The sequence below is a fragment of the Petaurus breviceps genome, unplaced genomic scaffold, assembly GCF_028583685.1.
Source record: "Petaurus breviceps papuanus isolate PSGF00001 unplaced genomic scaffold, PetGlider_PUasm1.0 90792, whole genome shotgun sequence".
Taxonomy (NCBI): Eukaryota; Metazoa; Chordata; class Mammalia; order Diprotodontia; family Petauridae; genus Petaurus; species Petaurus breviceps.
The window spans coordinates 18788232-18800371 of record NW_027187347.1 but is presented as its reverse complement, the minus strand read 5'-3'; the positions used below and the strand labels follow the sequence as shown (position 1 = coordinate 18800371).

Genomic DNA, 12140 nt, shown 5'->3' with positions numbered 1-12140 from the left:
AGATAGATAGATAGATAGATAGATAGATAGATAGATAGATAGATAGAGGCAGATATAGATAGCACATTTGTTAAATTAATATTAAATTATTTACTTCCTGCAGTCAAAAGATATTAAGTACTTCCTTGTGTAAATGACTACACCATGGGGAGAATAAAACACAAAAGACACAGTGTTCCTTGTACCCATCATGTCCTTTGAGTTACCCCTCCTCCTCTATAATCTCTACCTGCCTCCTACTGGCTTTACCCCTAGTGAAAGAGAGAGAGAGAGAGAGAGAGAGAGAGAAATATGCATATATATATATATACATATATAGTGTGCATATGTATGTTTATATACATGTACAGATGTATAGATACACACATATACATAATAGCCTCCCCTATAGGATGAAAGAAAAACAAGATGGGTGATAGGAATCTGTACAAGATGAACCCGAGAGATGGTGAAAGAAAGGACAGAAAAGAGAATTTTGGGAAATAAATTTTAAAAGGGTAGAAAAATTTTAAAGGGGTAGACTTTAGCCAATTAAAGCCATTTAGTGTTTTGTAGTTGAGGTAGTATGATGTAATAGAGAGCTGGACCAGTAGTCAATAAGACTTAAGTTCAAATCCCACCTCAGACGTTTACAAGCTGTGTGACTCTGAATAAATCACTTAACCTTTCTGGGCCCCAATTTCCTCACTTATAAAATTTGCCTCCATGATCTCTAAGATCCCTTCTGACTCTAAATATATGATCCTATGAAACACTGGTGTGCTCTGCACTACTCATTTCCCAACCATATACCCCCTTAGGAAGATGCCGCTCCTTCCTTAGCACCTCTTTATAGTGTTAAAAGATTCCTGCATCATACATAGGTTTGTAGGTTTATAGCAAAAAAGGAGCCTTGGAGTTCATCTAGTTCATCTCCCTTATTTTATGGAGGTAGGAACTCGGGCCCAGGGAAATGATGCAACCTGTCCCACATTACTTGGACAAGGAGCAGCTGAACTGGCCTTCAAACCCCAATAGTCTGGTTCCAAACCCAGGCATGTCTCCACTAGACTAGGCTGCTCTAAATGCCCAGCCAACAAAGCACACGAGTTTCAATAAAAGAAATACATGTAAAATTGATAGCTCCCCATACTTTTAATTATCATTCAGTTTCTTCCCATTTAAGACTTTTAAGCTTTAACTGGGGAATTACATGTGTAATTAGAAAGACAAAGGTGTATCTCATAAATGCAGAGAGAAGGAGTCCCAACAGACACCAAATAATGAAACCAGAAATCTGAAGATTGTACCTATTGTCAATTCCCATTTTTGTATGACATATAGAGTATGAAAAGATTACATAGAGTGATAGCTGTGCAGTTGTGTCTGGCTCTTCATGACCCCATTTAGGGTTTTCTTGGTAAAGATCCAGGAGTAGTTTGTCATTTCCTTCTCCAGTTCATTTTACAGATGAGGAAACTGAGGCAAACAGGATGAAATGATTTACCCAGGGTCACATAGCTAAGAAGTGTCTGAGGACAGATTTGAACTCACAAAGATGGGTCTTCTTGACTCAAGGTCTAGCACTCTATCCACTGTGCCACCTAGCTACCCCAGAGGTAGGTAGAAAAAAACAGAGAGACAAGTAGAGCATTTATTAGGCACTTAATATGTGCCAGACACTGTGCTAAGCACTCCTGATACAAATACAAGGAGGTAAGACAGCCTCTTCCCTAGAGGAGCTGGCCTTCTAATGAGGGAAGACAATACATAAGAGGGAGATAGGGAGGCAAGGGTTTGAGAGAAGGGTACAAGGTGACTGCCAGAGAGAAGTAATGTGAAGGAGGGGTAAGATCCCTCTTTAAAAATAGTTAGAGTAGACAGTAACTGATCAGTACACTGAAGCAGAGATTCCTGAGCATGAGGAGGCCGTTGGTGAGTTGGGGTAGAAGACTGGAGAATCATGTCAGTTCCCTCTGAGAAAAGGAAACCAGGTTGTCTGTCGACAGGGTATGGTCGTGGTGTTCGGTTAGCTTTACTCAGGTTGCTAATAGTAATCATACATTCGATGAAACTTTCTTCCTGGAGAAAAAAAGAAAAAAAAGAAAAACTCAGGGAAAAGGAGTTTGGCATTACAGACAATCCCTGCCTCTTATCTGAATAGATCCCTGGATACCAGAAAGAAAAGTCAGAAGGGTGAAAAAGAAAACTTTTTTTTTTTAAAAAATAGACATTGTACAGTGAGGAGCCCTTTCTTTTTTAAGATAATCATCTTGAATTTGTAAGACAAGATGCTGCCTGAATCTGCCAGCGTGTAATAGGGAGGAAAGAAAAGATGGTGGAAACTGATTTTGACTAAAAGTGACAGATCAATGGTTGGAACCAACAAATTAGTAGATGGTAGAGAAGCAAATGATGAGATTTAGAGGTTTTTAGCCACTGTCTGATGAGCATGTAAGTGAAAGTCAAACCAACCAAAAGTAGAGCCAGCTAACTTTCCCTGGGACAGAGCTAGGTAATGTCCTGGTGATGTCCAAAAAGGCTGTACAATGTCTCTGTTTAGTTATTTCCAAGTTTCGAGGCAGTCATGCAGACAAGAGAGTAAGGACCTAAAAATGGCTCTTTTTTTCCCCTTTAAGAAGTGGTGTGACTAGAAAATGATCTGGGCATTTTATTTGACTGCAAGTTCACTGTGAGTGATCCATTGCAATATGACAACCAAAGATACTGGTGTTGCTTGAAGGGAGACATGGGGTCCAGGACCAATGCAAGACATTCTACCCTGGTCAAAACACACCTGGAATACTGTGTTGAGTTTAGTTCAGAATATTAAATGTTAGGAAGGACACTGAGAAACTGGAGAGAATCCAGAAGAGAGTATAAAAGGTTGTGAAGGACCTCAACATCCTTGTCATATGAGAATTAGTTAAAAGAACTGGGGAGGTTTAATGTAGAAAAGAAATTGAGGGGAGGTATTATCATGTGTGGGGGAGATTAGAATTGCTTTGCATGACCTCGGAGGTCAGAACTAGGAACAATGGGTAGGAATTGCAGGGAGGCAGATTTACATATGATATGAAGAAAACTTCCTAACAATTGGAACTATCTAAAAGTGAAATGTACTGCTTTGAGGGGCTGGCAGTCAGCAAGCAATTTATGAAGTACCTTCTACGTGCCAGAGACATAAAGAAAGGCAAAAACACATTCCCTGCTCTCAAGGAGCTCATAGTATACTGGGAGAGAAAACACACAAACAACTATGCAGAAATTATATACAAGACAAATTGGGAGTAATCAACAGAGAGAAGGAAGCGAATTGTCAAGAAAAAGCTTATTTAGGAGCTGTGGAACATTGTGTTCTGTTCTTCATGCCCCAGGACTCACCCCTGGTCTGATGCTGGACCAGAGCCCAGAACTAATGGAGTGATCACAAAATAATATGTTTCTCCATCCAGTATGCACCAGTATACACGCTAGGAAATAATTGATGGCAACCTGCAAATTTGTCAAAAGACACACATCTGCCAGTCCATTTTATATTTCAACCTTGAGGTTGAAATCAGGCATAGACTGAGGAGGAACAGAAGTTTCAACAAGTTCAGACACACATTCTCATCCCTTGACTTTATTATAAAATATCTTTATCACCTTCCATACCCCCTCCCTACCTGCCCAGCTCCTTTTAGAAGTGAGTCAGTACAGCTCAGAGATGGGTTGGAATTCAATGATATGACAGTGCACTGTCTGAAATTTCACTCAGTTTTCTATTTTCCCAAGTATTATGCATTTAGTCACACATTCTTTAATTTATTAGTACTTTAGCCCATCCTTCAAAATTCAACTCAATTACCACCTCCTTCAGGAAGGCTTCCCTAATCTCTCCGGTGACTGTCTTCACCCTCAGACTTAGCATAGAACTTTGTGTTTTAACTTTCTAATATATAGTGCTTATTATGATTAATGAGAAAAATTATATTTTACTATTATGTTAATAACCAGTTATTAATTTGGGATTCATGCTTTCTTTCTTTATTTTCTCGTTTAAGTCCAGCCCCTGTAAAAAGTCAGTTTCTGGAGGACTTGATTGATTGATTGATTGATTGATTGATGAGATCATCCTAGCCTTCAAGGTATATTCTCTTAGATCTTGGGTGGGACTCTACCCTACTGGGAGACCTTATTTCTGTTTAGAGTGTAAATAGAGTCCAGTTCTTTGGGCAGAGGGGGAAGAGTCCCTGTCCTTGTACCCCTCCATTAGAGCTTTGGGTGACCCAGCTCATGAAGGAGAAAACCAATTAGACTGGTCTGGAGGGAAATGGATTCCCCTGTACAAATTGCTGGAGGCAGCTGAGACTCATGATCAAGCCACGTTCTCAGCAGGAGGAGCTGAATTTCTAGCTCACCTGCTCAGTAAATATCCCCTAGTCAGGATTGATTTTCAGCTGCCAAGAGAATTCCCTTTCAAGGGTTATTTAAAGCTTTGGGGCTCTCCATATCCTTTGTCTTTGGTTGCCAACAGAAACCACTGACCATCAATGTATGGATTATTAGCTAGCCTAATTAATAAATTGGATATTAATAATTTCCCAGAAACTCTGTCTCTCAGGATTTTTCATTAATCACATTATACATTTAATATAATTGTGTGAGTTGAACATAAGCTTTCTGAGGACAGGGACAATGCTTTATCTAAGCTTTTCGTCTCCAACAGTACTTTGTACATACTTATTACTTGATTTAAATTCCACAAAGATCTGTGATTTTGCCAGTATGGATACTCTATCCGCTGATGGACACTGCAATCTTTTGATGACATAGGAGATAGGCCCTAAGAATTTCTGTGATTAAAAAAGTCATCCTAATGCAGCCTCCATGACCTAACCACTCTAGTCCTTAGATGACAGATATTTTGACCATCATCTAATCCCTACTTTTAGCTTTTCCAGTTGTTTGACCTGCTAGATTTTGTATCTCACTGGTGTAATCTCTAAGAACCCAGGGTCAGTCCTATGACACAATGAGACACTGGAGGGGGCTTTAGTAGAAGTCTCAATATAAGCCATAAAATGATACTTGATTTTTGTCTTCAGTTACTAAGGTAACAAAATTAATTCTTTCAAAATTTTCCCACATGTATACTGATTTTTTCTCTTAATTCTAAAAATTAAATACTGGAAAATGTTGGGGGGGAGTGGTGGGCAGAAATATGTATCACGCTTTAAAAAGAAATAAAACACTGTCTAATGACATTTTAGGTCAGCTAAGTGACTCAGTGAATACAGGGCCTGGAGTCAAGAAGATGCATCTTCCTGAGTCTAAGTCTGGCCTCAAACACTTCCTAGCTGTGTGACCCTGAGTAAGTCACTTAACCCTGTTTGCCACAGTTTCCTCATCTGTACAATGAACTGGAGAAAGAAAGGGCAAACCACTCCAGTATCTTTGCCAAGAAAACCCCAAATGGGGTCACAAGAGTCAGATGTGACTGAAATGACTCAGCAACAATGAACTTCAGACGTCCATAAAACACAGTGAGAACAGTGCTATTAGGAACACTGAAGGCAATCAGAATTCATGTGGCAGATGCAGTCACTGTGACTTACCTTATGTTATTCACCTTAATTCTAGACAAAGTGGCCAACTAGCTGACTCCCATAATCTCCATTCCACCTCCCACCTCCTCACCTTTGTACATGCTGTTCCAATGCACTCCCTTCTTTTCTCCACCTCTTAAAATCTTTACTTTCCTTTCAAGACTCAGCTTGGGTGCCACCGCCTACCTGAAGCCTTCTCTCCCTTCTCAAATCCATATAAGCACTCATTCATCTATGTGAATGTTGTATGCTTCCAATAGAATGTAAGCCTCTTGAGGGCAAGACTTCTTTTTCATTTTGCTTTTGTATCTATAGCACCTGCCACAGTGGTGACACATAGAAGGCACTTAAAAAATAATTACTGAGTGAACAATTTTACTCAGAACATGTGTAGATGACCCCTAGCCCAGGCCAGTACAGTTTGGATTTATTTACAAGCTGGTCTGTAAATTATTAAGCATTTAGTACATAATGGGCATTGGACTGATCTAAATATCTCAGGAATATTCAGAAATATTCCACCTTCACTCCTTATCACACCATCTCCCATTTCCCTCAAATAACAAGCACTGCTTTTTACAATCCTCATTCTCCCCTTCCCCCTGTCCAAAGTAGCTAGGAATTCCCAATAGAAACATTCAGTAAATTGTGATTGATGCTGATTTTTTTTTTAGTAGTTGAGTCACCAATTGCTTCACTGTCTCTTTAAGTACAATTCCACTTACTGGGATACTTGCGGATAGTCCTAAATGGTTGAAAGTTGACATCCGTCTCTACTATGCGACAAACGTATTTCTCATTGAGTTTGACAGGATATTTCAAGACAGAAAACAGTCTATATGCACCATTCATCTGCTCCTCCAAGATCTCCACAGTGCTGTAATTGGACAAATCCCTCTCTCCTCGGTCCAGCCAAGTCACATTTGGCATGTAGTACCAGCCTGTGGAGACGCAGGTGGCCACAGTTTCATCATCGATTTGCTTAAATTGCACCTGGGGCTCCTCAGAATCTAATTATAAAAAATAACAAAACAATTAGTGGCCTTCTTATTTTAGCTTCAGTGATAACTACCCTGGGAGGCTCAGGGATTTAGCAGGAATCTTGACCCAACTTTTCATGTTAACCCCTTGTGCCCCGTGATCAAACACTGGTTTTCTGGGAGTAGAAACATAATGGGAAAAACCTCAGATCTGGTAACAATGCTTTGTAAACACAATAAGTCTTTCCTCTCTCTGTCTCTCTGTTTCTCTCTCTGTCTTTCTCTTTTTCTGTGTGTGTCTCTCTCTGTCTCTGTCTGTCTCTCTTTCTCTCTCTCACATTTTCTTTGTCTCTCTGTCTCTGTCTTCTGATCTGGATCTATGATTTCATTATAAGCCCAGCATGGAGTGAGAGGGATCATGATGTAGAGAGTTGAACTCAAAGCCAAGAACACCTGTCTTCAAGTCTTATTTCTGATACATACTGATTGCATGACCCTAGGTGAGTCACTTAACCCCTCAGTGATCTAGGCAACTCCATAAGACTATAAAGTTGCAGAAAAGGTGCCAACCTTCAGGGGTTTCCTCATCTGAGAGCTCCCTATAACAATGTAATCACAGGTTCAGATCCTATCCCTTCATGGATACTGATGCAGATGTGAATAATCTTTTAGTCTTAGAGACCTAATTTTGTCATATGATCATACAACTAATACATATCAGAGTCAGGCCTTTCTGACTCCAAGGCTGGCTCTCTAGTCTAAGTGGACAGGTGGTAAAGTGGAAAGAGAACTATATCTTATATCAGGAAGTTGTGAATTCAAATCTGGCCTCAGATACTAATTGTATGACCCTGGGCAAGTCACTTCACCTTTGCCTGCCTCAGTTTCCTCATCTGTAAAATGAGAATAATAATATTGCCTGTCTTCTAAGGTCATTGTGAGGATCAAATGAGAAAATATTTTTTAAATGCTGTGCAGGGGCACCTAGGTGCCAGAGTGGATATAACACCAGTCCTTGAGTCAGGAGGACTTGAGTTCAAATCCAGCCCCAAACTCTTACTAGTTGTGTGACCCTGGGCAAGTCACTTAACCCCAATTGTCCCCCCCCCACAAAGTATAATAAAATGCTTTGCAAACCTTAAAGTGTAATATAAATTCTGGCTATTATTATCCATTATACATACAGCATGCCACCTCTTAGAACCCTTCCTGAAAGGGATATAATGTGTCAGAAGGTGTGTTAGAGCCTCAGCTTCCCTTTTCCTCTTATTCCTGACCCTGTCTCACAAAATTCAAAGAAACAGAAAGAGAAATGAGAATAGGTTCAAAATGAATTCACTAGCTCAGTAATGGAAGGGAAGAGTGGCTAGAGAGAGAGCTTCAGGGAGGATTCTTTTTGATGTCTTCCATGGAGCTTCCAAACAAGGTTATGGCAAGTGGCCAAGATATCCAGGAAGTCTGGCTATGCAAGTCATGGCAGTTGGCCATCTCAGGTCTCATTCCCCAGGAATTGCAATCCCTGGAGCAAATACCACATCCAGGCTGAGGAGAAGAAAGGATATTTCACTTCTGTGTGTTCTCTATAGCCCTCAACATCATGCTTTGTATATCACAGGCATTCATGAAATGTCTGTTGCGCATTCAGGAGAGCTGCTGTCGTGTTTAAAAGGGCATCTCATATATTTCCAAATTCTTTTATTTCCTCTATTATGTTCATTTGATTATTGTAGCCCTTAACAATCCAAAAGTGTTTCCAGTTAATATTCACTTGAAACCAGTGCATAAATATTAAATGGATAATAACAATGGAAATATGGAAAAGAGGATATATTCCATTTTTATTGTTGTTCCGTTGTTTTTAGTGGTGTCCAACTCTTTGTGACTCCATTTGAGGTTTTCTTGGCAAAAATAACTGGTGTTGCCATTTCCTTCTGTAGCTCATTTCTACAGATGAGAAAACTAAGGCAAAGAGGCTTAAGTGACTTACCCAGGGTCACACAGCTAGTGTCTGAGGCTAGATTTGAACTCACTAAGATGAACTTTCCTGATTCCAAGCCCAGTGCTCTATCCAATATATTCAATAGATGCTACAAAATCTAACATAATGCCTGGCAAATGGAAGGTATTTGACAGATGCTTTAATAGATGAATTGACAAGATCTTGTAATGAATTAGATGTGGAGGGTGACAGGGAAAATTGTTTTTTTTAATTAAGTTCTTGATTTAAGTTTTATTGATGTGCTTGTTTTTACATTACAAAAATTTACAGATTACTCCCACTTTGTAAGAGATCTCATAATAAAATAAAATGGGTTATGTTAAACTAACAATACAATGACCTCATCTGAAAGTACATGCAACATTTCATACCTCAAGTATTTCATACATACATATATATATATATATACATATTTTTTTTCTTTTTGGATAAGGGATGGCAAGTCAATTGGGGTTAAGTGACTTGCCCAAGGTCACACAGCTAGTAAGTGTCAAGTGTCTGAGGCAAAATTTGAACTCGGTTCCTCCTGACTTCAGGGTCGGTGGTCTATTCACGGTGCCACCTAGCTGCCCCATACATGTACTTTTCTATTTTCCCCAAAATCAACAGAAATCCCTTTTTCCTCCCTCCCACTCCTCACCTAATTAAAAAAACAATTTTTGGTAACAAATATGGACAGCAAAACAAGTTCCCACAAAAACTGTGTGTAAAAATATATATGCCTCATTCTGCACCCTAAATCCATTACCTTCCTAATGTGAGGCATATTTCATCATGGAAAAGTTAAAGAAAACCATTGACCTGATCATGGCCATAACTTGATCAATGGTGGCGTCACTGGAGAAATATGAAAGAAGAACAAGCCTAGGGGAAAATATTTTAAGTTGGGTCTATTTAAGCCACATTGAATTTGGAGTGCCAAAGGAATATATAGGTAGAGATGTTTTATATGAGATATCTCTCTGAAGCATGGAAGAAAGTAAGAGGTTAGACATACAGACTGAGAAGGTTTGTGTATTGAAGAATTTGGAGATCGAGGAAGAAGCTAACTGTAGGAGAAAAGGGCAGTGAAGCTTTGGGCAAGTTGAATAACTCTGCAACCATAAAATGAGGGACTGCACCAAACAGCCTCTAAGACCCTTTCACTTCTACAATCTCAAGTATACTGGTGAGATTAGGATAAAAGTACAATAGTGATCAGAGCCTGAGACTAGGTACTCAGAAACACTCCAGAGGCAGTTAGATGGTAGAATGGATAGTGGTGGACTTGGAGTAAGGAAGATCTGAGTTCAAATACAGCCTCAAACACTTACTGTGTGACTCTAGGCAAGACACCTAACTTTCCTCAATCTCAGTTGCTCCATCTATAAAATGGAGAGAATGATTACACTTACCACAGAGCAATATATATTATATATTATATATATATGTGTGTGTGTGTATAGTGTGTGTATATGTAATATGTATATACATGTATAATATATATATATATATGTGTATACACACACACACATATATATGTATATAGCTGTTGTTTGTCCTTTGTTCTCCAAGAGGACCAGGATCAAATGAAATAACATAAGGAAAACACTTTGTAATTCTTAAGGCACTATTTAATTATTAGGGTTTATAGCTACAACTCCAAGTAATGGAGTTACTTACCTTCTACGATTAGCTTAATTTTCCTTTCACCTCTTCCAGTTGACGAGACAGCTAAGCACTTGTAGATGGCTTGATCCTGGAAATTCACATTTTTTAGTAAGAGGGACAGGTTTCCCTCAGAAATTTCTGCAGGATCCACAGATACTCTTTTCTCATACATGGAGTTCTGCTCTTCCGACTGTTCCTTGTTATTTCTAAACTGGTAAACCACTTTTGAGAACACCTCAAAAAAATCATAGAACCTAAAAAACTGGAAATAATCCCTGTCATCTTCCACCTCAAATTCCTCCTTGATGTCTTCTCTTTCCCAGAAAAACTCAAGGTCGTCTGTGCCATCCACGAAGGAGAAATGACAAGGCAAAGTAACATCACTGTAAGGGTGGACCCTTAATTCATTGACAGCCACTGGGAAAGTCAAAGATGGAGATAAAGTTAAGTAAAATGCCCACAAAATGAATGACTCTGACTCTCTCAGGATACAGTAACTCTATAAAGGATAAATTACTATAGGCACCCAGGGGTTGGGTTTTATGTCATTAACAGAATCTCAGATGAATGCACTAGTATTTTAGCAACTTATAGTCACCCCTTTTTTTCTTTAGTTTTTTCCCTCCAGAGAAAGGAAGTGAAGTCACCCAGCTAGTTAAATACAAAGCTGGAATTAGAATTCAGGGTTTGGGAGCTAAAAAGGACACTTGTTTCCTAAACTTTTTTTACCTCAAAGACTATTAAATTTCATTTGGTGGAGTCTGGGTACTGTGAGAGTGGGGGCTCAAAGAAGAAGGGAAACTTTCTTTTTTGGAGAGACTGAGAAAATCAGAAACAAGTGCTAGTAAGTAGTCACAGGAAAAAAAGGAAGGACTGGATAGTTTGAGATTATGGGTCATGGGGTAAAAAACAATCAAACAAACAAACAGACCATCATCAGAAAACATAGGAAGGAAGGCATCTTAGAAAGAATTTAGACCAACATTCCCATTTTGTAGATGGCAAAAATGAGGTCCAAATAGTGAAGAGATTTGTTCCTAAGTCACATAGTTAGTAAATGTTGAAGAACTAAGAATCCTTCCTTCTTCATGCCACTGTACCTTTTCTTCCACACTGCATCACTCATAGTGATGTCTCACAGGCAGTGGGAAAGGATCCAGCCCACTCCTGATCTGAGAGAAGGCTGGAAAGGGCAAATTCTGCCAACACTTGAAGCTTTATTTACTTTCAGTAAAGGGAGTTAGGTAGTTCTCAAAATGAAGGACTCCACAGCACAATTTCGTAAAAATTCTAAGGATATTTGAGGATAATGAGGCGGCACATCAGAGAGAGCACTGGACAAGATGAATAGTCCTGCAACCACGAAATGAGGGACTGCACCAAACAGCCTCTAAGACCCTTCTAAGATTCACTTCTAGAATCTCAAGTATACTGGTGAGATTAGGATAAAAGTACAATAGTGATAGCTGTGTGTCCCTGGGCTAGTCATTTAACCTATATTTGGCCCAGTTTTCTCATTTGTAAAATGGGGGTAATAATAACATCTACTTCCCAGGGTTGATGTAAGGACCAAATGGGACAATAATTATAAAGTGCTTAGCACAATGTTTAGCACATAGCAGGTGCTATATAAATGTTAGCTATTATTATTGTAGTTAGTCTTTTTCTCACGATAATTTTTGCTATCTCTCTAATGTGGTTTTAATGTTCCCTACGCCTACTGACAACCATACTCCAATCTCTCTAATTCGTTAAGTATCAAGGAATGTACTGGTAAATGTTCAACAGCTGGCTCTCCAAAGAGCCATGGGACACACTGTTAAGTTTAATCTTCATTATTAACCTTTCCTCCATCACTTTCTTAGTGTAGACAGTCAACAAAATGATGAATCAAGTCCTGGATTGTAGCATTTGCAGATTTCCAAGGTGTAAATGCTCACA

General features: G+C 39.2%; 1 protein-coding gene across 1 annotated transcript; it reads right to left on the bottom strand.

Annotated features, from left to right (window-relative positions):
- Window positions 1–1113: 1113 nt before the first annotated feature.
- LOC138147446 (V-set domain-containing T-cell activation inhibitor 1-like) lies at window positions 1114–11318 on the bottom strand. Its single transcript, XM_069069962.1, has 4 exons — window positions 11300–11318; window positions 10212–10616; window positions 6296–6580; window positions 1114–2061 (listed from the first exon to the last, which is right to left on the bottom strand). The coding sequence occupies exons 1-4, from the start codon at window positions 11316–11318 to the stop codon at window positions 2027–2029; spliced, it is 744 nt and encodes a 247-aa protein (XP_068926063.1). The 3' UTR covers window positions 1114–2026.
- Window positions 11319–12140: the final 822 nt, after the last annotated feature.

Bases quoted from the DNA above. Each gene is read 5' to 3' on its own strand.
- LOC138147446 (XM_069069962.1), bottom strand. The intron at 6,581-10,211 runs GTAAGTAACTCC...TTTTATAATTAG, and splicing joins AATTAAGCTAATCGTAGAAG to ATTCTGAGGAGCCCCAGGTG. The intron at 2,062-6,295 runs GTAAGTGGAATT...TTTTTTCTCCAG, and splicing joins GACTATCCGCAAGTATCCCA to GAAGAAAGTTTCATCGAATG.